Below are 23,177 nucleotides of genomic sequence, written 5' to 3'. Positions count from 1 at the left end.
GTAAAGGGGGCAGAATACAAATGCACGCCACACTTTTCAGATATTTATTTGTAAAACATTTTGAAAACCATTTAACATTTTCCTTCCACTTCACAATTATGTGCCACTTTGTATTGGTCTATCACATAAAATCCCAATAAAATACATTTACATTTTTGGTTGTAACATGACAAAATGTGGAAAATTTCAAGGGGTATGAATACTTTTTCAAGGCACTATATACAGTACTATTTGTTATACTTGCTTATGATAAATGAAAGACCGAAAATGTGGATTTTGGTTGCTATGTGTGGTAGCTCCATATTTCTTCATGTTTACAGTTGCTATGCATACATTCTGTTTGGGAGGTTATGAAGATAAAAAATAGGGTAAGAAAACTGGATAAAAAGGTATCTTTGTCAACCATTTACTTTCTTTGCTTCATTCTCCCCATGAATGATGGATAAAAACTGATCGGCTACTGTAATCAACTGCTTCACTTTTTGTCCAACTTGGTTTGTTTAATTTGTTTGACTATTTGTTCTTGTTTGTTCTCTGTCTTGTCTTTTCTAGAGACTCTGGCAGTACTGACCTCCTTCAAAAGGCTCCAGACACCATCACAGACTGGAATGCCGGGGCCGTATGTTTGGGTCAGAGTGGATTTGGCCTGTCTCCTCCTGTCTCTCTTCGGGTCTTCCAGCCATTCTTTGTGGATCTCACCCTCCCATACTCTGTAGTGAGAGGAGAAAGTTTCACTCTTAAAGCCTTGGTGTTTAATTATCTCAAACAGTGCATTAAGGTATTGAACAAATCATCTGAATATTCTTTATCCGCTCATTTGCACATTGTTGCCTGTGATCCATGAGATATAATGTGCTTTCCTTGTTCCTCTTTGATTTTTTGGTTACTTCTGTACTTTTGTACTCTTTGCTGTTTTTTTGTTTTTATTATTTAATAAAACATTTGAACAAGGAATACTCTTTAGCCAATCAAGCACAAACTAAATGGATACAGACCTTACTTGATTGCAGCCCAATCCATCCAATTTATTGGGCAACTATGTAAGGTCTATGGGTGCATTACATCACCACGGCCTAGGCAGCCTGGAGGGGGGGTACACGGTCGGTTTGGTCTTCCACACCCCCACCCTCCCCTAGGTTGGTCGATCGGTCTCCACACTTACCCCATCTAGGTCACAAGCTTCCTCCAGGCGCCAGGGGCCGGCTTCACCCTGCGTCTCCCAATTCCTCGGCTTCACAGTGGTGCGTTTCCCCTGCATCTCCTCCCTCCTCCTCCTCGGCGGTTAATAGGAACGCTTCTCCTCTCGGGCCATTTGGGTCACAGGACCCACTTCCTGAGCCAGGACAATAGTGAATATTAATTTGCGATTGTCACACAACTGGGTGGGCACTGCGCCCCAAGTCCACCCTTTTTTGAAGCCAGTTAGGGCTTCTAAAAAATAAAAATAAAACTCCCCATTGGACTCCCTTGGTGTCCAGTGCCCTGCATGTAAATTAGGGGCCGGGTGCATGGATTAGAGGGGTGGCGCCCCTGCGCCCCATATGGACGGGCCGCCGCTGGTGCCTACTGCTTCTAGCTTTGCAGAATAAACATGAATTGACCCAAACTTGTTTATGCCTAGACCATTAGACATCCTCTGATTCCTATGGCTAGCTTTAAGGCTTGTGTAGACAGACTGCAGGCTCAACAGTATATCAAATGCAGTGTGTGTGTTTAGGAACTTCCAAGATGCTTTGAGTTGCTTTGGTGTGCCTTTCAGTTGCTTACATTTTTTTTCTAATTTGCATTGAGGTGAATTGCGTTTTCATTCATGTTGACTTGTATATCATAGAAAAGCAGCTTGAACACAATGGAAAGTCCATCGACATGACCCCTAAATGGGAAACTCCAGTTTTATTTAAAAAAAAAATTCTCTCAAAGCCAACTAGATACACTTCAAAACTATCTGCACATTTTTGATAGCTTATGTTCTATAGATTTTTATACAGACACTGTCATTGACCTTTCTAAAGCCTGTAGCTAAATGAAAATGTATGCCTTTACTCTAATCATATATCAGTCTTATGGATGTAGCTTAATGTGACTTATAGGTTAAGACCTTCGACTTTAAATCCAACATTTCATATTCCTGACATGTGTCTTCTGTACCATGTACTTGTATTATAAAAAAAGTAACCTGTTCTCTTTGTATTGCTTCCTTTGTGTGAAATCCCCGGTGTTCCTGCCAGCCCCTCTGCTTTCCTATTAAAAACTGACCACACTAGGCATGAGAGCCCAGCTGCTGTTTTCCTCCCTCAGCTCTTATACAGCTGAAAACAGAAAAAAGTGTGATCACTTATAAAAAAAAAAGGAAGAAAAAGTGTTTACAGGGTATTTGTTTTTTTAGATCTATACACAAACGTTTTGTCTTTCATTTCTATTTTAAACTGAATTTGTTGCTTTTGCAAGGTGAGGGTTTACATATACTTTAACTAACATTGTTTTGACAGATTAAAGTCACGCTGGGGCCCACTGAGGAGTTGGAGCAGACACCTTGTACAGATTGTACCTACAGCAGCTGCCTGTGTGCCGACGAGAGCAAAACCTTCTACTGGAACCTGAAAGCCACCAAACTGGGTGAGGAGGGGATTTTTGAACCTGATGTTAGACATTTATTGTTTTGCTGGTATTGTTGATAACTGGTCAACATGTTCATTAGCAAATCATTAGTATAATGATACTTTAATCATTATATCAGGTTACTATTTTCCTTCTTTTTTTTTTCACCTTTTATCTGCTCACGCATTCTACCTTTGGGCATGAAACTCGTTCTGAAGGATATTTTTTTTTTTTTTTTAGGATGCCCACGGGATCCAACTAGTTGTTTCTTTTCATGTTACAGTAAACCTTTACCGTCTAGCCTTATTTAATGGTGACCTCATCTTTTTCCAGGAGAAGTAAATATCACAGTACAGACTAAGGCCATGAACACTAAAGAGCTGTGCCAGAATGAGATCCCATTTGTTCCCAAACAAGGAGCCACTGATACCATTGTGAAACCCTTACTTGTACAGGTCAGTGCGAAAGTACAGATCTAGATCACAGGAATATTCGAAGCATGGCCTAGTTTAGATTATTGAAAGGAATCATACTCACATTTGGAAGCAAACATTTAAATTTGAAAGATAATAGGTAGCTATTTGAAGGTAAAACTATTAAGCTTTATGGATTATCATGGGGCTAGTGTGTGGGTATTCTGCATTTTCTGTGTGTGCTCTGACTGCATCTGTCTCTGTATTTATTTTTCCTGTCTATGTGTGCTTTCAACTGTGTGCTCTGTGGCAGTAATGGCTGGTGTTCATTATTTTGGGGGGTGGCAAACCAACGCCAACCCCCCCCCTGCGGGAGACAGACAGGAATGCGGTGATCCCACCTCCCTCCCCCTACAGGAAATGGATGGAAATGTGGTGATCCCCCAGGAGGAGACAGACGAGAATGCGGTGATCCCCCCAGGGGGAGGCAGATGGGAATGCAGTGATCCCCCCTCCCTCTGCGGGAGACTGACGGGAATACGGTGATCCCCCCAGGGGGAGGCAGAAGAGAATGTGGTGATCCCCCCAGGGGGAGGCAGACGGGAATGCAGTGATCCCCCCTCCCTCTGCGAGAGACGGACGGGAATGCAGTGATCCTCCCCGAGGGGGAGATGGATGGGAAAGCGGTGATCCCCCCTCCCTCCCCCTGCTGGAGACGGATGGGAATGTGGTGATCCCCCTCCCTCCCCCTGCTGGAGACGGATGGGAATGTGGTGATCCCCCTCCCTCCCCCTGTGGGAGACGGATGGGAATGCGGTGATCTCCCCAGGGGGAGATGGACGGGAATGGGGTGATTCCCTCCAGGGGAAGGCAGACGGGAATGCAGTGATCCCTCCCTTCATCTGCGGGAGATGGACAGGAATGCGGTGGTCCACCCAGGGGGAGATGGATGGGAATGGGGTGATCCCCCCAGGGGGAGACAGACTGGAATGCAGTGATCCCCCCTCCCTTTGCGGGAGACGAATGGGAATTTGGTGATCCCCCCAGGGGGAGACGGACGGGAATGCGGTGATCCTCCAGGGGGAGGCAGATGGAAATGCAGTGATCACCCCCTCCCTCTGCGGGAGACAGATGGGAATGCGGTGATCCCCCCAGGGAGAGATGGACAGAATGCGGTGATCCCCCCCCAGGGGGAGATGGATGGAAATGCGGTGATTCCCCCCCAGGGGAGGCAGAAGGGAATGTGGTGATCCCCCAGGGGGAGGCAGACGGGAATGCAGTAAACCCCCTCCCTCTGTGGGAGATGAATGGGAATGCAGTGATCCTCCCCCAGGGGGAGATGGATGGGAATGCGGTGATCCCCCTCCCTCCCCCTGTGGGAGACGGACGGGAATGCGGTGATCCCCCCAGGGGGAGATGGACGGGAATGGGGAGATCCCCCTCAGGGGGAGATGGACAGGAATGCGGTGATCCCCCTCAGGGGGAGATGGACGGGAATGCGGTGATCCCCCCAGGGGGAGATGGATGGGAATGCAGCAACGATCAGAGGCCTCCTTACTTTAGGAAGGAGGCAGATCAGGCAGACATGGAACCTGGGCTGCAGCTCCTCGCTCTGGGGCCATTGCTTCTCCTCCAGGCCGAACAGGAAGTGGGTCCTGACTAAGACCCGATTGGCCGGGAGTCCAAAGACTCCCTGGTCAGTCGGGTCTCAGGAACTGCTTCCTGATCGGCCGGGAGGAAGGCAATAGTGAATATTAATAATGTCACACAAGTGGGTGGGCTCAGGGCGCAGTGCTCTGCGCTCTGAGCCCACCCTTTTTTGAAGCCAATTAGAGCCTCAGGCTGTTATCATGTGCTTAAAAAAAAGAAATTCCATTGAAATCCATGCGTCTGGGGCCCCGCATGTAGATTAGGCAGCCTAACACATGCAGTGGGGGGGTGCCCGTGCGCCCCCTACGGATGGGCTGTCACTGCTCTGTGGGCTCCATGTGTGCTGTGCCTGTGCATTCTTTATGTGTGCAACTGTTCATGACTTGACTGTGTATGCGCTGAGTATATTTGATATAACTGTTTACTCTTGGAGCTGATCTTTTTGCTGTTTTCTGCATGTGCTGTGGCCCACAGTCTTTACTTTCTGGACATGCAATCTGTTTAGAGCCCTGGTGCCCAACCTGGGGCACTTTGGTACTTTTTGTGCAGTCCTCAGTGTGCAAACACTAATCTGTGTTTCCCTATACCTCTTTTATAATAGTGATTTTTAGCAACCTCATGTAATGTCTCCAATCTATGAAGCAAACTCCTAGTCTCCAATGACTTCTGTATAATGTCCACAGTCTTTGATAGACATGTGCACTGCCGAAAAATGTGTTCATTTTCATTTTATTCGTTTTTTGTTTTGTTTTTTTCGTTTTTCCGGCCATCCGTTATAATCGCAATTTGTAAATTCATACATTTGTAAATTCGAAAATTTGTAGATTTGAAAACTTGTAATTTCATAAATTCGAAAATTCGTAAATTCAAAAATCCAATAATAGGAACGAAAATCCTAAAATTCTAAAGACTAACTAACTAACTAACTAACTAACTAACTAACTAACTAACTAACTAACTAACTAATAATAACTAACTATTAAATTATAGGTATTGGAATTTCCTTTCAAATTTGGCTGTTAGTGAACGTAAGGAATGCAAACTTACTTTGAAAAAAAACATGCCACTATAAACTATGCAAAAGGGGCGGCTGTTCTGTGCCTATATTAATCCTTATGTAGCACCCTCCTCTAGTTGGGCTGCCAGGCTAAATTTAGTTTTTTAGTTTCACTGTAGTGAGTGGATGAGTGATCTATTGTTTTTTCTTGGTATTCTGCTGCACTTAGTTTTTGGTGCACCTTGTTTTTCTCCCATTGTTCTTCCAGAGATTGAACTTTATAGACTTTTAGTTGTGTTATCAGTGTGTTTCGGTACCCTCTCATGCACCATTCTGTTTTTGTCTTATTGATTTTGTCTGTTCAGGGTTTCCTAAACTGAGAGTTTTATTCCCCCCACTTGCCTCTAAAAAATGTTTCTAGAGCATAGGGCAGGGAGATTCAGATTCTCGGTTGATTATTTATCATGCCCCAGCCAATCCCTCAAAGGGGGCATCCACAAGGTGGCTGGCGGTGAGGTGATAAATGTGCGGGAGGGCCTGAGCAGAGGGTCTTTTCCTCTCCAGGTAGGGTTCCAGGCTCCTGGGGAGGGGGCTGATGCCCCTAGAAGAGAGAGCAGGCAAGAGATTGCAGTCTGGGCCTTGGCAGAAGCTGGACTGAGGACCTCGAAAAGATTGCTTGAGGATTATATTTGCTGCAGAGCACTGTTCTGAAATCCTGGTCTGGTAAAGGATCTTTTTATTTCCCTCACTGAGGATCTGCCTGTGGATGTTGGGTGGCAGCCAGCTTCTGGAATACTGCAAGTAAAGACCTTGCTGTGGACTATTAGTTGTCCAAGTGCCAGAATCTGTTATATGGTACTGGGACCTGCTACTATAGGGTTCTTAATATCCTGCCCATTCCCTATTACCTCCAGAAAAGGCTACTATTCAAAGATTAATGAGAAGTTTGTCTTTCCATTATTTCTATTGATCATTTTGGAGTATCCTGTGACCTCTTCTCCTGGTAAAGTTCATCAGCAATAAATACTAAAAACACTTCCCCTAGACCAGGGGTCTCAAACTGGTGGTATTAATGTCAGTTAAAGGAATTGTGTGGTGGGTGGCCATTACTATTCCTAAGGCCACGTTCCCTGATCTAGTTCTGTCTAACTGTTTCCATAAAATGAGATCCTTCCTTGTGTATCCAGGTCTACTCTTCAGTAAACCTGGATATACAAGGAAATCGGAATCCATTGCAAATGACTTTGATGGACAAAAGAACCATAGAAGTAAGGGATAGCTTGTTGGGTTTCGTTTTTGATTTATGCTTAAATGATTGGCATATGTTGTACCCATCTTCCAAAATACTTTAAAATAACCCCAACAACAATAGAAAATGTAACACTGAAATTTAAGGTGAACTTTCTGTCAGATAGGGCTACTCACCGAGGCAGAGATGCTGAGAGCAGTAACCTCTTGCGACTAAGCGCACTCCACTCCTGGAAATGGTACAGAGGGTGAAGGGCACAAAGAGGCACAAGTCACCAGCAGGCTGGGAAGATCTTGCGTGAAGGTCACCGGCAGGGAGACAGCTGTGCAGGACTGGAAGATGCTGAAGCTCAAGAAGGAGGATAAACAGCCAATCCAACAACAGGCCGGGGGTCAAACACCGTCGACTAGTAAGAGTTTCTAGACAGTCTAGTGAAAAGGACTGTTAGCAGGTCTGTCAGCAGGCTGATGACTTAGTACTGAAGATTGATAGCAAAGTCCGTAAACAGGCCGAGGGTCAAACACAGGAAGCAAGTGGAGAAGTCCGAGAGGCAAGCAGAGGGTCAGATGCAGGAAGAGATCAGAGCAGGTCAAGGTCAATCCGGGTCACAACAGGTAATCAAAAATCAGGATACAAGCAGGAAACACACGGGGAGCTGAAAGACAAACCAGCAATCTGGTCATGGCACAGAGTGGCTTTTATAGGCCAGTGGGAGGCTCATGTTGTGCGCACTATTGCGTACGCGTGTATGCCGTTCTCCTGAATCGCGTGCGCACATTAGCCGTTTCGCTGAATTGCACACAAACATTAGCTGTTTAGCCGAATTGTGCACGCGCATTAACTGTTTGGCTGTATTGTGCCCAGGGATGCGCCAGAGTGCCGCTCTACCGCGCATGTGTGAAGGAAGGCAGCGATATTGGCAAGACTGGTACTTGCCTCTTTCCTGACACTTACACACTTTCTGTTCAGCAGCAGCATGTGGACTGGTAATGGTATCACCATGTGTTCTTAGCTTGTAATCTATCTGTCTTATTTCTATTGACAGCCCGGAGGAATCCTGGTGGAGAAATCACACAGCTCTTTGCTCTGCATCAAGGAGGGAGAAGGTGAGGTGACAAGTATGGAAAACAGAGACCAATTGTTCTGAATTCAAATTAGAATTAGAATAGTACCGAGTTTAAACAAATCCAAAATAACGAAAAAAAAATTCAGAAGAAATTTGAATATTATTCAAATTCAAAAAGTTTTCCAATTTCCAAAGCAAATGAAATAAAATAAAACATAGAGGAATAGAATAGGATATATATATATATATATATATATACAGTGGGGACGGAAAGTATTCAGACCCCCTTAAATTTTTCACTCTTTGTTATATTGCAGCCATTTGCTAAAACCATTTAAATTCATTTTTTTCCTCATTAATGTACACACAGCAACCATATTGACAGGAAAACACAGAATTGTTCACATTTTTGTAGATTTATTAAAAAAGAAAAACTGAAATATCACATGGTCCTAAGTATTCAGACCCTTTGCTCAGTATTTAATAGAAGCACCCTTTTGATCTAATACAGCCATGAGTCTTTTTGGGAAAGATGCAACAAGTTTTTCACACCTGGATTTGGGGATCCTCTGCCATTCCTCCTTGCAGATCCTCTCCAGTTCTGTCAGGTTGGATGGTAAATGTTGGTGGACAGCCATTTTTAGGTCTCTCCAGAGATGCTCAATTGAGTTTAAGTCAGGGCTCTGGCTGGGCCATTCAAGAACAGTCACAGAGTTATTGTGAAGCCACTCCTTCGTTATTTTAGCTGTGTGCTTAGGGTCATTGTCTTGTTGGAAGGTAAACCTTTGGCCCAGTCTGAGGTCCTGAGCACTCTGTAGAAGGTTTTCATCCAGGATATCCCTGTATTTGGCCACATTAATCTTTCCCTCAATTGCAACCAGTCGTCCTGTCCCTGCAGCTGAAAAACACCCCCACAGCATGATGCTGCCACCACCATGCTTCACTGTTGAGACTGTATTGGACAGGTGATGAGCAGTGCCTGGTTTTCTCCACACATACCGCTTAGAATTAAGGCCAAAAGTTCTATCTTGGTCTCATCAGAGCAGAGAATCTTATTTCTCACCATCTTGGAGTCCTTCAGGTGTTTTTTAGCAAACTCCTTGCAGGCTTTCATGTGTCTTGCACTGAGGAGAGGCTTCCATTCGGGCCACTCTGCCATAAAGCCCAACTGGTGGAGGGCTGCAGTGATGGTTGACTTTTTACAACTTTCTCCCATCTCCCGACTGCATCTCTGGAGCTCAGTCACAGTGATCTTTGGGTCATTCTTTACCTCTCTCACCAAGGCTCTTCTTCCCCGATAGCTCAGTTTGGTCGACGGCCAGCTCTAGGAAGGGTTCTGGTCATCCCAAACGTCTTCTATTTAAGGATTATGGAGGCCACTGTGCTCTTAGGAACCTTAAGTGCAGCAGACATTTTTTTGTAACCTTGACCAGATCTGTGCCTTGCCAGCTAAGCTCTTCAGGCAGTTCCTTTGACTCCATGATTCTCATTTGCTCGGACATGCACTGTGAGATGTAAGGTCTTATATAGACTGGTGTGTGGCTTTCCTAACCAAGTCCAATCAGTATAATCAAACACAGCTGGACTCAAATGAAGGTGTAGAACCATCTCAAGGATGATCAGAAGAAATGGACAGCACCTGAGTTAAATATGAGTTTCACAGCAAAGGGTCTGAATACTTAGGACCATGTGATATTTCAGTTTTTCTTTTTTAATAAATCTGCAAAAATGTCAACAATTCTGTGTTTTTCTGTCAATATGGGGTGCTGTGTGTACATTAATGAGGGAAAAAAATGAACTTAAATGATTTTAGCAAATGGCTGCAATATAACAAAGAGTGGAAATTTAAGGGTTTAAGGGGGTCTGAATACTTTCCGTCCCCACTGTATATATATATATCTATAGATATAGATATAGATATAGATATATTTATAGATATAGATATCTATATCTATATCTATCTATATATATATATATAGATAGATATATATATATATAGATAGATATCTATAAATATATAGATAGATATCTATCTATATATAGATATCTATCTATATATATATAGATAGATATCTATCTATATATATATAGATATATACATATATCTATATATATAGATATATATCTATCTATATATATATAGATATATATCTATATATATATAGATAGATATATATCTATATATATAGATAGATATATCTATCTATATATCTATATATATCTATATCTATATCTATATCTATATCTATATCTATATATATATATATATATATATATATATATAGAGCTAGATATACATAATTTTTATATAATGTTTTATATATATATATATATATATATATATATATATATATATATATATATATATATATAGATCTATATATATATAGATAGATAGATAGATAGATAGATAGATAGATAGATAGATAGATAGATAGATAGATAGATAGATAGATAGATAGATAGATAGATAGATAGATCTATCTATCTATCTATATATATATATATATATATATATATATATATATATATATACATAATTTATATCTATCTATCTATCTATCTATCTATCTATCTATCTATCTATCTATCTATCTATATATATATATATATATATATATATATACATAATTTATATCTATCTATCTATCTATCTATCTATCTATCTATCTATCTATCTATCTATCTATCTATCTATCTATCTATATATATATATATATATATATATATATATATATATAAAGATAGATATATATAGATATATATCTATCTATATGGATATAGATAGATATATCTATCCATATCTATCTATCTATATATAGATATATATAATATTCCTTTATTTTCTATTCTATTTTATACTCTTTGGAAATTCAAAAACGAATAAACAAAACAAATTCTGAAAACAAATTAATCAAATGAAACTAATTTATGTAAATAACAAATCAAAACGAAACAAAACTATATTTTTCATTCTGCACATGTCTACTGTGTACTACTAACAAATAAGTTGCCTTTTAACAGCTATTTATAATGAAAACTGCATTTTTGGGAGATCACTGTTGCCTTGGGTTACCAAGCATCCAGACATTTACGCATTTTGTAACTACTGCAAGTGGATTGAGGTTGTCTGTAAAGTCTGTAAAAAAGTTAATAATAAGTATTCACCTTTTCCACCATTTAGATATAAGCAAATCAAAGTATTCTTGTGAGGCATTAATAATGTATATATAAAGCCAAATGTTTTTTGTTTTTTTTCTTTTAACCTTGAATGGAGTGTTTGGGGAGTCATTTTTTTTTTTTCTTTTGTGGTAAGTGTCCCTGCTGGGGGTTTCACTGCCTCTATTTGTCTTGGTGATCATTTTCACCAGAGTGAAAGTAAAGGCAAATCCAAAATTATGAGTTACCGCCAAAAATCGATAGAGAAGAAATCTTCTAATGTTGATAATTGTTCTGGGGATAACTGTCCAAGAAGACATTTGCCTAATTTTGGAGAGATCTCCTACTTTCTACTCCAGGTCATAAAATCTTATTTTTATTATCTCAATTCTTGATATTAGACATGTACACTGACAAAAAATGTGTTCGTTTTAGTTTTTTTAGCTTTTTTCAGAAATTCGGAAATTTGGAAATTCGGAATTTGGGAAATACGGAAATTTGGAAATTCGGAAATTTGAATTTCTCTATTTCCCGAATTCTGAATTCCGTATTTCGATTTTTCGGATTTCAAAAATTTCAAAATTTGAAAATTTGTAAAGCCGAAAATTTTAAAATAAGAAAGAAAATCAGTAAAATTCAAAATAATAACAAACTCGATGGGGGCGTGGCCTGACCTGGCATGGAGAAAGACGTCTGATTCCGGAGCTCTGCCCGCCACAGGAGTAAACTTCAAGATTACAGAGGTATTTTCTCGCCACTTCACCCCTTAACTATGGGAACGGCTTCCCGAAACTCCTCTGCCTCCCGCTCTCGCTCCCCCAGAGATTTAACGGGCTCTCAAGGCCAGAACATTCCGGAGATGTTCAGGGCCAGCAGAAACAATATGGCGCCTTCCCGCCGCGGGCTCCCTCACTCTCCTCAGCAATTGGCACCGCCATCTGACCACAGCGCCTCACTTCAACAACCCCCGCACCCCCATGGCGGGGAAGCGGGAATAGAACTCCTACCTTCACCCCCAATTAACTTGCAGGACCTCCGCTCAGTTGCGGACGACATTAAAGAGACCCTGTATGCGGCCATTTCAGAGCTTAGGCTGGACATGAGGGAGCTCAATGACAGGGTACACGCCGTTGAATGTACCACAGAACGACAAGAGGAATCTCTTCACATGGTCACCACCCGCATTGATTCGCATACCCTACAAATGCGTGACATGCAGCGACATCTGGAAGACCTCGACAACCGAGGTAGAAGGCACAACTTGCGAATCAGAGGTCTTCCAGAGTCCATTGAAGGAGAGCAAGTCCCACAAACTGTAGTGGCCATTTTCAACAATATCCTGCAGCGTCCCCCTCACACTCACATCGAGATGGAGAGACTTCACAGAGCTCTGCGACCAAAAGGCAGGGAGAACGATACCCCACGGGACGTCATTTGTTGCATTGTTGATTACAAATTGAAAGAGGACATAATCAAACGAGCTAGGGGTATGCCGCAGATTCTACACGAGGGCCACCCTGTTCAAATCTATCAAGATCTCTCGGGTATTACACTTCAGCACAGACGCGATCTCAAGCCTTTACTGGATGCCCTCAGAGATAAAAATATTGTATACAAATGGAAGTTTCCATTCTGCCTTATAGCCTCCTCCAATGGCCGCACAGCAGCTCTTAAAGTCCCTGAAGATCTACCACTATTCTGCTCCACACTCGGCCTACCCTTGATTTCTGTCCCTCTCTGGTATGCAGCGTTCCGTCCCAGGCCGTTACACCGAGACGGGCGCAGGGAAGAACCTATGGAAACACAAGGCTCTGGACATCGCAGGCACCGTTCGCCTTCCATCCTGAGGAACCATGCCACCTACCGCCCGGGGTCACAAGAGGCTAACCCCGCTGTCTCACCGCGGTCACGAAGAGCTCGTAGAGGTCGCTAATGGCGAGGTATGGCAACCCTACCACTTGTCTCAGATTGCCCAGTTTGACCCTCTACCGGTCGTTTTCCCTCCCTTTTTTACGCCAGTTACATATAAGGAACTTTTTATTACTTTTTATTATTTTTATTTTTGTTGGAGACTTTCATTGAAAAGAACTCAGCACTAACAACGGCACATCTGCCCGTCCCGCCCGACACTTCGCATGCTACTTAGGCAACACATGTCGGACTGCAATCTGTCCCCCCGACAACGCCTGCACGTCTGCTACGTAACTTTTTCCACCCTACTTCAGCGGCTAGCTCCACAATTCAGAGGCTAGACAAAACGGATCCAAAATAACGTGGAACTACATTCCCCATACTGCTCAGCGGGTGTAAACCCCACCTGGATATGACGTGCAGTTCCGCCTATACGAACTGCATACCCGCCCACAACATGAAGCCCCTAGGAGTTCTCCCCGTGCAGTTCTTCTGATTATTACGGCTCCTCACTGCGACTCATACACCTCTGCTTCTGCAGCGCTCCTTCCTTTCCACACACATCGGACTCTCACCAGCACTGCCTCTGACTCATCCATCAAAGGCCGGTCACTGCACTAGGACTTCTACAACAAATACTGTTTTGTGTACAGAACCTGATGTTGCCGGTAAAAGGAACGTATTACTCTTCTCACATTGCGGGACTGTTCTGGTAACATAGCACTAACACTTTTTTTTTTTTTTTTTCTTTCTTCCTAGGTTTTGTAGCCTTCCTCCATGACTAACCATTTTTATTTTCGTTACTGTCGTTAATGTTAAAGTTGAACAAATATTTTTGTTTATTTGTTATGGCACACATGGCTCCGTTTCCCGGAGTAGTCCTGGAGATTGAGGACTCACCGGGAAACACCCGTTATTAGAGGCGCATACCCCTCACAATATCACTATTATCGCTGTTAATGGCGATGTGTGTGGAAGACTTGGCTCTTGCCCGCTGCCTTAGCACACAGAGTCATTAGGGACAATGTTCATGGCGGACCTGAGGTAGGTGGCATGGAATTGGGAGTGCCACCTTTCTCGAGCCACGATGGGGGACCACCCCACGACTCAACATACGTTATTGGGCTATCATGACGGCCCTAATATCTGCACTGCTACTTGAGCTACATACACATCCCTACGCAACAACCAAGGCTCTCTTCACCCCTCCCATAAAAACTCGTTGAAAGCTATATACCTCCTCCACTGCTTCTTTTCATCCTGTGGCGGCGGACCACACCCCACCACCTGTACTTTAGTCCTATATTACCTCCTTTTCTCCATCGCTTGGATTTAGGTCAACCCCAACACAGGCCCGCTTCGAGGTTCAGTGACCCTTACAGGACACTGGGCATCGAGCGCGCTCTGTACCACACCGACCTCCCTCATTAGAGGCTCGTGGAAGTTTAACCCCACGCTTCTTCGGTTCCCCCCCGATTACATAAGCACTTAACTAGTGCACACACTCAGTTGAACCAGACCACACCAATTCCCTCTTATCCTCTCCCTTACTCCCTCCTAATGGCGGCTACCTCAGCCACCCCCACACACGACGGACTGCACCATTCTCAACCACATACCCTCAAATTACTCTCTATTAACATTAGAGGTCTAAACACACCTGAAAAACGATCCCAACTCCTCCATTCACTTAAACAAGCTAAAACTCAAATAGCACTGATACAAGAAACGCACTTTCGATCGGACTCCATCCCCAAGCTACACAACGGTCACTTCCCCACGACATTTCATGCCTCCAACTCTGAGGCAAAATCGAAAGGGGTTTCCATCCTCATCTCAAAACATTGTCCCTTCCAGGTGACAGACGTCCAAAGGGACCCGCTAGGCAGATTCCTTTTCATAAAAGGGAACATACACCAGAAACCCTTCACAATTGCCAATATATATGCACCCAATTCTGGCCAAGTCACCTTCTTCCATAACACACTACAACTACTTTCCAGCTTTGGCTCGGGAACCCTCATAGTCGGAGGTGATTTTAATGTTCCTCTCGTTCCAGCCATTGACACCTCCAATGGGACTTCTTCACTCACATATAGAGCCCTACGTTCCATCAAACAACAACTGAGCAACCTCCTACTCCATGACACCTGGCGTACTCTACACCCTAAAGAAAAAGATTTCACTTTCTTTTCACCCCCACATAACAAGTACTCTAGACTGGATCACTTCTTCCTCTCCCAAAAAGAACTAACATATCTTACCAAGGCGACCATTGAACCCGCTTCACTATCAGACCACAGTCCTATTACCATGACCTTGCAATTCTCTGCCCTACGTCCACGGACACGTATTTGGCGACTGGATAGCTCCTTACTGACCGACGAGGTCGATGTCCTCAGACTATCTTCTTCCCTTTCTGACTTTTTCTCTACCAATACCTCAAATGAGGTCACACCAGCGATTACATGGGCGGCCCATAAATGCGTCATTCGCGGGGAACTAATGTCTATAGCGGCCCAACGTAATAAACTCAGGTTTGCACGCATTAACGAGCTTACTACACGCATACGTAGACTTGAACAAACACACAAGGCTTCCCTAGCAGTTACTGCGCTAAATGAACTTACCCAGGCAAGAGAAGAGCTGTTAGAAACACTGAACGTGACACTGAAACGCAAATTTGCACTAACGCAAAAGCTCTATTACGAATTTGGCAACAAGGCTGGGAAATTCCTGGCTAGAGCTCTTCAAGCAAGGAAGGCCTCAAACACTATCCACAAAATTAACAGTCCTGCTGGGGAAGCTTTAGTGACTAACGAAGACATAGCAGCACAATTCACCCAATACTTCTCCAAACTGTACAACCTTCCTCCATCCACCTCCACTACTGATGCTCCCCTGGATCGCCCATCAGCCATCAAAGAATTTTTAGCACAATATGGCCCAACCCCCTTACCTCCTGAAGACATACAATCTCTAGACCTTCCTCTCACTGTGACCGAATTGCAAGCGGCACTAAAACAGATGAAGACGGGCAAAAGCCCTGGGCCGGATGGTCTTTCAGTCTGTTACTACACATCCTTTGAGAACATACTCCTCCCACATCTAACTAAAGCCCTTAACAATCTTACCCCTGACTCTGTAGCCAACAAGGACCTACTCGAAGCCCACATTACACTCCTTCCCAAACCGGGTAAAGACCCGACCCTGGTAACCAATTATCGTCCCATTTCCCTTCTGAATGTAGACCTGAAACTATATGCTAAAGCATTGGCCAACCGCATTCTACCCTTCATCCCTAACCTGATCTCACTAGACCAAGTGGGCTTTGTCCCTGGCCGTGAGGCCCGGGACAACACTACCAAAGCACTGAACATCCATCACTGGCTCAGCAAAACGTCTACGCCTGGCTTTTTTCTTTCGCTGGATGCAGAGAAGGCGTTCGACAGAGTCGCATGGGACTATATGGAGGCCACTTTGAGAGTTATAGGCCTCCCACCCCGTTTGCTACAGATGGTCATGGCTCTATACTCTTCCCCGGGGGCCAGGATCAGGGTTAACGGGGAGTTGTCGGACGCCTTCTCTGTATCCAATGGTACCAGACAGGGCTGCCCCTTATCGCCACTAATATTCATACTAACCATGGAACCAATGCTCCGCAGACTGAGGAACAACCCTGCCATTAAAGGAGTGGACGTTCTACATAATCAGTATAAGCTAGCAGCTTATGCTGATGACATTTTGCTTTTCCTGACAGACCCCATTAGGACCATACCAAACTTATTAACGGACTTTACACTCTTCAAAAACCTATCCAACCTTCAAATCAACTTTGAAAAATCGAAGGCCCTTAATATCACCCTACCAATCGCCACAGTGGCCATATGCAAACATAACTTCCCGTTTAGTTGGGAAAATTCTGACATTTCTTACCTCGGTATTAAACTTACCAAAAACCTATCTGACCTCTATGCAAAAAACTTTCTACCTTTGATCCTGTCCATCCAATCGGATCTCCAGAAGTGGCACCTGGGCTCCTTTTCTTGGTTAGGCAGGATCGCTATACTAAAAATGAACATCCTGCCCAGAATACTCTACCTCCTCCAAGCTATACCAATTAAACTCCCAACGTCCTTTTTCCTTTCCTACAAACGTATTTGTAGGAACTTCATCTGGGCAACCAAAGCCCCACGACTTAGCTGGGTCAGACTAACTCTCCCCAAACAACATGGAGGCTTGGGCCTTCCGGATGTTCAAAAGTATCATTGGGCCTGCCATTTAACCAGAGTGGTTGATTGGCACATCCACCGCACCTCTAAAGACTGGATTGCGCTGGAAGACTCCCTGACCAGCGTCCCAATTGCTAACTCTCCCTGGATTACTCACAGACTCATCCCTCGCGACTTCTCATCACACCCCCTCATTGGTGCCACACTATCCATTTTCAAAATGGCCTGCAAATTGCTCAATACCTCGCCCTCCCCTGGCCCTATGACACCACTCGACAACAACCCTAGCTTCCCCCCTGGCCTGACATTGAAAGACAAGACGCTTGCTGCACATACCACGCAGGCTAGGGCACACCAATTCTTTAGGAACGAATCACTCCTTTCCCAACCACTACTAGCTGTAAACCTACCCAATCATGAGATACCATTCTACAAATACCTACAACTCAGACATTTTCTACAAGACGCACAACACATGTCCCATTGGCATAGAGATCACACACCGTTTGAACTCCTCTGTCTAAGCACTGAACCCCAGAACCACTTAATCTCCACGCTTTACTCCCTACTTTTCTCAGGCCATCAGATTAAACAGGACAAGCTGGTACTTCAGTGGGAAAATGAACTCTCTATAGATCTCTCACCCATTGAATGGGATCAAATTTTCACCCTCATGCACAAAGGTTCCATTAATGTATCCACACAGGAAAATAGATACAAACTATTCTCCAGATGGTACAGGACGCCTGAGAAGGTTCACCACTTCCACCCCACCATTCCCCCAACCTGCTGGAGATGTGGTGCGGCCAGGGGCACTCTACTGCACATATGGTGGGAATGCAGCCTGATCCAACCATTTTGGCAAGAAATAACTCAGCTGATTACACAAATCACTACGTTCCAAATGACACCCTCCCCAGCACTCTATTTACTTCACCATACCCATGCACCCCTGCGTTCCTACAAAAAATCCCTCACTTTACATCTCATCAGCAGCCAACCTATGCATCCCTGCCCTTTGGAGGAGCACCACCCCCCCTACAGTCCAAGACTGGATCCGTAGGGTAGACCGAATAGCTGACATGGAAAATCTCATTTCACAATCCACAGATCACCCTTCCAAATTTTATGTCACCTGGGCAAGTTGGCTACAATATAGACAAACCCAAACACGGACATCACCACCCCAAATTCTTCCGGGATCCTCCTGAAGTTCATCAGTTCCCCTCCATTTATGTCACATACATTATACCGCCGCCACTCCTTACCCACCTTTCCCACTCGAGCTTCCATAGGCAGTGCTATCCCCACACTGTTTTCCGTCTAGATGAGCTTTATACTACCAATAATAAAATGTCAATTTTCTTCTTTACCATAGAGGTTAAGGTACATACCTGTACTGTTATGTACACTCCAGATCACATTACAATTCCATCCTCCAGAATCCCTACCGGGACCTTATGCAACCCTCAACCACACCACCTCTGATTTTAGCTTACCTACTTGCTTCTTGAACCTCCCGGTCCATTCACAGCGTAGTTCCCTTTGGGGGTGAATGATGCCGGGAGTATCACCTGGTGGGGTGTAGACAACACTTCCCATAGATATATCCCGGTCTATGCATTACTTACTGCCTATTTCAGCAGAAAATGATGAATATATTGTATATCTGTTGACATTGCAATTAGGCCTCTTTCCACTTTCCATAGGCTATCTAACAACCACTGGTCATTCCACCTGCATTGCAAATGCCACAGGTCTATTGCATGTTTCATGTTTCAACATTCAAATGCCTTTTTTTAGGTTGCCCCGCCTGACTTAAGGTGATCATTACATTCTTAATGCTCGGAAAACCTATACTGTTACATTATAATTGCATATTACCTATATGTAACCGTGTTACTGAAATGCATGTTGTATTCTTGCTGTTCAACCATAAAATTCAATAAAACCTTTTCTGACAAAAAAATAATAACAAACTCATTAGTTCGTTATTATTTTGAATTTTACTGATTTTCTTTCTTATTTTTGAATTTTTGGATTTTTGAATTTTTGAATATCTGAATTTTTGAATTCCGAAAATTCGAATTAGAAAATTCAAAATTAGGAAATTTGAAAATTCAACATTTCATAAGTTTTGAAAATTCAAAAATGTGGAAATTTGAAAATCCAAAAATAAGAATGAAAATCTGAAAATTCAAAATAATGAAAATCTGAAAATTCAAAAACCCCAAAATCTGAAATAATAACTAATAATAAATAATAAATTATAGGTATTAGAATTTCCTTTCTAATTTGGCTGTTTGTGAACGTATACAAATGTATCTGAAATTACGAATGATCCAAAAAAACAAATGGAATGGAACAAATTAATAATAAATAATAATAATAATAAAAAGGTTTTATTATTATTATTATTGTTATTTATTATTATTAGATCATTACGTTACATTTGTTTAGATAAGGTATTCGTTATTTCAGATAATTCGTAACTTTGGATAAATTCGTACTCATTACGTTCACTAGCCGCCAAATTTGAAATTTCCAATTTCCGAAATTTCCAATTATCCAATTTCCGTGATTTCGAAATTTCCAATTTTCGAAAATTCGGAAATTTGAAATTAGAAAATTCGGAAATTCTAAATTTTGGAATTTGAAAAATTTGGAAATTCAGAAATTTTGGAATTAACGAATTTGTCAAATATCGTTAAAAAACTAATTCGGAACTAAACGAATTGCACATGTCTACTTGATATATGACCCCGAGGGACACTTCTGATGAGCTTAAGGGATATTTATACATCCTTTATTTTGGGCTTCTGTTTTGAGTATCTCAAAGAATTCAATGTGCATGTACGTATTTGGTTTGAAAATGAAAACACTCCTGTTGCAATGTTAAAGAGAGCCATTCTGTCAGGCTTCGTTCACATGGGTAGCTGTAAAAACAGGTGGCACGTTTTGTTCCAACTTCTCCCCCGCCTGCCCAACTAAACACTGCATACACCGACAAAATCTAATTTTGTCAAGCTGGGTGATGCCGACAGAGTCACTCATGGTTCAAATTTTGGAAGATACATCAGGAAGCAGCAGAAATGTTATGGCTAGTTTTACTTTTTTTAAGTTGGTCATGAGTTAAGTTTGTGCTCTCTTGAGGAGCTCTGGTTCTTCCCACCAGTCATCATGTCACTAATGTGTTCTGGAATGACCAAGGCCAGCAGAAAAAAAAAACCCCACAGGTAAGTATAACCTTTCCAGTTTTACAGGGTGGCTCTTTTTAAATCTCATTTACACAGTGACAGTCGCTTTAAGATAGCACAATTGTATTAAGTGTCATGTTGCTATTCTAGATAATACTAAGACAGAAGAGGTCTCCCTACAGTTTCCCGAGAACATCCTGAAAGATTCTGAAAGAGCTTATGTGACTGTGTTGGGTAAGATTCTGCTACATGGCTTTATTCATCAACAGACTGAATATTTTCAAGTGTTATACCTGAAGCTGGAGACTCTTCACTTGATTATTATTAGTATAGAGGATTTATATAGTGCTGACAGTTTACACAGCACTTTACAACATAAGAGCAGACAGTGCAATTACAATACAGTAAAACCTTGGTTTGAGAGTAACTTGGTTTGAGAGTGTTTTGCACGACAATCAAAATATTTTAATACATTTTTTTTTCAATATTTTTATTAAACATTCAACAGTTATACATAAACAGGGTTCATATAAAAGATTCAAGTATAAAATTGGCAACAGGAGGTAACAAATTATGTATTAAGTAAACATAAGGGGGAGAAATAGGGAGTTTGGGGAGGGTGAAGGCTGAGTGTGTAGAGAGGGTTATTCGTCTGGTATCATTTTAATACATTACTGATAGAGGAAACGCTGGGAAGAGGACCTCCAGATCTTTTTTACAAGATTGCAAATTAACAGGATTATTCTATTGGCTCATAAATCCTCTATAGCAAGCCACTTTCAAGAAAAGGGTTATAAGCTATTGGTTAGGTGGTATAGGGTTCCTGGCTTAATGAACAAATTCTACCCGCAAATTTCTAAGTTATGCTGGCAATGTAATAAAGAGACTGGGACATTACTACACATTTTTTGGCAGTGCCCTTTAATTACAGCATTCTGGAAGGATGTGGGGGAGATGATTAAAACATTGACATTTGTTGACCTTGGTTCGGACCCTTTGGGCTATCTCTTGCACTTAAATGAACAACCCCTTCACCACTATAGAAAGACGTTGTTAGCGCTAATGCTGAATGCTGCCCGGGCTTGTATTCCAGACATGTGGAAGTCCACAACTACACCTTCTCTGAAAAACTGTTTTTCTAGGATAGATGAAATTAGGACAATGGAATTTTTGACAGTGTCTCTCTATGGTAGCGAGGAGGAGTGTAGGGATACCTGGCGGCCATGGACAACCTTTTCGGGCACCCCTCAATATGTTCATTGCATTTCCTTATAGGGTGGGAGGGTGGATTTGCAAGGATGAGCTGGGCCCTGATAGGGGAACTCCGTGAGGGGAGGAGGCAGTGAAGGTTTTGAGTTTGAGTTAGTTCTATTTAATCCTTCTTTTTTCTTTTCCTTTTTTTTTTTCTTTTTCTCCATTTTTTAGTAGATTTAGTCTCTGGACCCCCATTGATGGGGTCAGGAGAAAGGTTTTAAAGTAGTTAATTTAAGGTATAAGCATATAGGTTAACAATTGCAGTAATCGATGCATATCAACATATTTTGGAGGTTATTATTTGATTCAAAGTGAATTTGCATTAAGGTGGCTTATTCATTTATATTCTGCATTAATCTCTTATCTCTAGTTTATATCTTTAGTTTATAAATTTAATAAGTGTCAATGTTGGCTTATTAGATGTATTTGCTTAGCGAGGTTGGTTTTGTAATAGGTTTATTTCTTTGTTTGTCTTCTTTTTCTACATGATTGTTTATATTTGGAAAAATATTTGAATAAAGAGTTATAAGTAAAAAAAAAGAAACAAGAGATAATTCATAACAAGCACATATGGCTTTTCCCGAAGATTGTCTTTTAACCATCCGAGCCCGAGTAACATTCATAACCTTCGAGATATCTCTAGAATAGATTCAGGAGTGTAGGCTTCCTATGCCCCCCGGGTAGATCTCGCAAGAGAAAATCTAGCAGTGGGTGGCCTGGGAAGCTTTCCCCAACATACGGACTCCTGCTCCAGAGTCCGCTAGCCCATGCTGATTATGTTCCTCTATATGCTCTAAAGAATCATGAGGACACATAAACAATCAGTATAACAGTGTTGTCAACCATGCTATGGTGTGAACCATGGAAAAGGAACCAAGTAAGAGCTAGCAACAGGGGGGATAGGAAATCAAAAGAGGGAGAAGGAGAATAGAAAAGAAGAGAGGAAGAAATCTAGAAGATAGCGAAGACACCGAGGGAGAGAAAGAAGTCCTGGTCCATTATGTCGAGGAGAGAACATATTCGGTCCAGGGTGCCCAGACCGTGACAAATCTCTGAACTTTGTCTTGAATACTGATTGCTTTTTCTTGGGTTAGAATCCAAGATATTTTCCTCTTTGCTGCTATGAAGGACACCGAAGGCTGCTTCCAAACCCATGCTATGGTGATTTATGATCCCAGTAAAATTAAGTACATCAATTTCTGAGCGTTCACAGGTATCTTTTTAACTTTTTTGTTCAATGAAGCAATAAGCAGAGTTTTGGGGACATCCAAGTCCATGACCCTCCATAGCAAAGAGAAAATCTGATTCCAGAAAACCCGTATATGGGGACAGTACAACCATATATGTAGTAGATAACCCCAGTGGCCACATCCCCTAAAACACAGGGGGAGCCCCTGGGAAGATCTGCGCTAGACGAGAGGGGACCAAATACCAGCGGGTCATAAGTTTGA

General features: G+C 42.3%; 1 protein-coding gene across 1 annotated transcript in view; it reads left to right on the top strand.

Annotated features, from left to right (window-relative positions):
- Nucleotides 1–23,177, top strand: part of LOC141105640 (alpha-2-macroglobulin-like) — a 182,647-nt gene that overhangs the window by 112,398 nt on the left and 47,072 nt on the right. The window contains exons 19-23 of the mRNA XM_073595611.1: nucleotides 553–778; nucleotides 2,490–2,616; nucleotides 2,932–3,053; nucleotides 7,953–8,013; nucleotides 20,623–20,706. Coding sequence (XP_073451712.1) covers nucleotides 553–778; nucleotides 2,490–2,616; nucleotides 2,932–3,053; nucleotides 7,953–8,013; nucleotides 20,623–20,706 — 620 coding nt within the window. The remainder of the gene's footprint in view (nucleotides 1–552; nucleotides 779–2,489; nucleotides 2,617–2,931; nucleotides 3,054–7,952; nucleotides 8,014–20,622; nucleotides 20,707–23,177) is intronic.

This window comes from Aquarana catesbeiana, linkage group LG08 (assembly GCF_042186555.1).
Source record: "Aquarana catesbeiana isolate 2022-GZ linkage group LG08, ASM4218655v1, whole genome shotgun sequence".
NCBI classification, from domain to species: Eukaryota; Metazoa; Chordata; class Amphibia; order Anura; family Ranidae; genus Aquarana; species Aquarana catesbeiana.
This window is presented reverse-complemented; position numbering and strand designations above follow the sequence as displayed.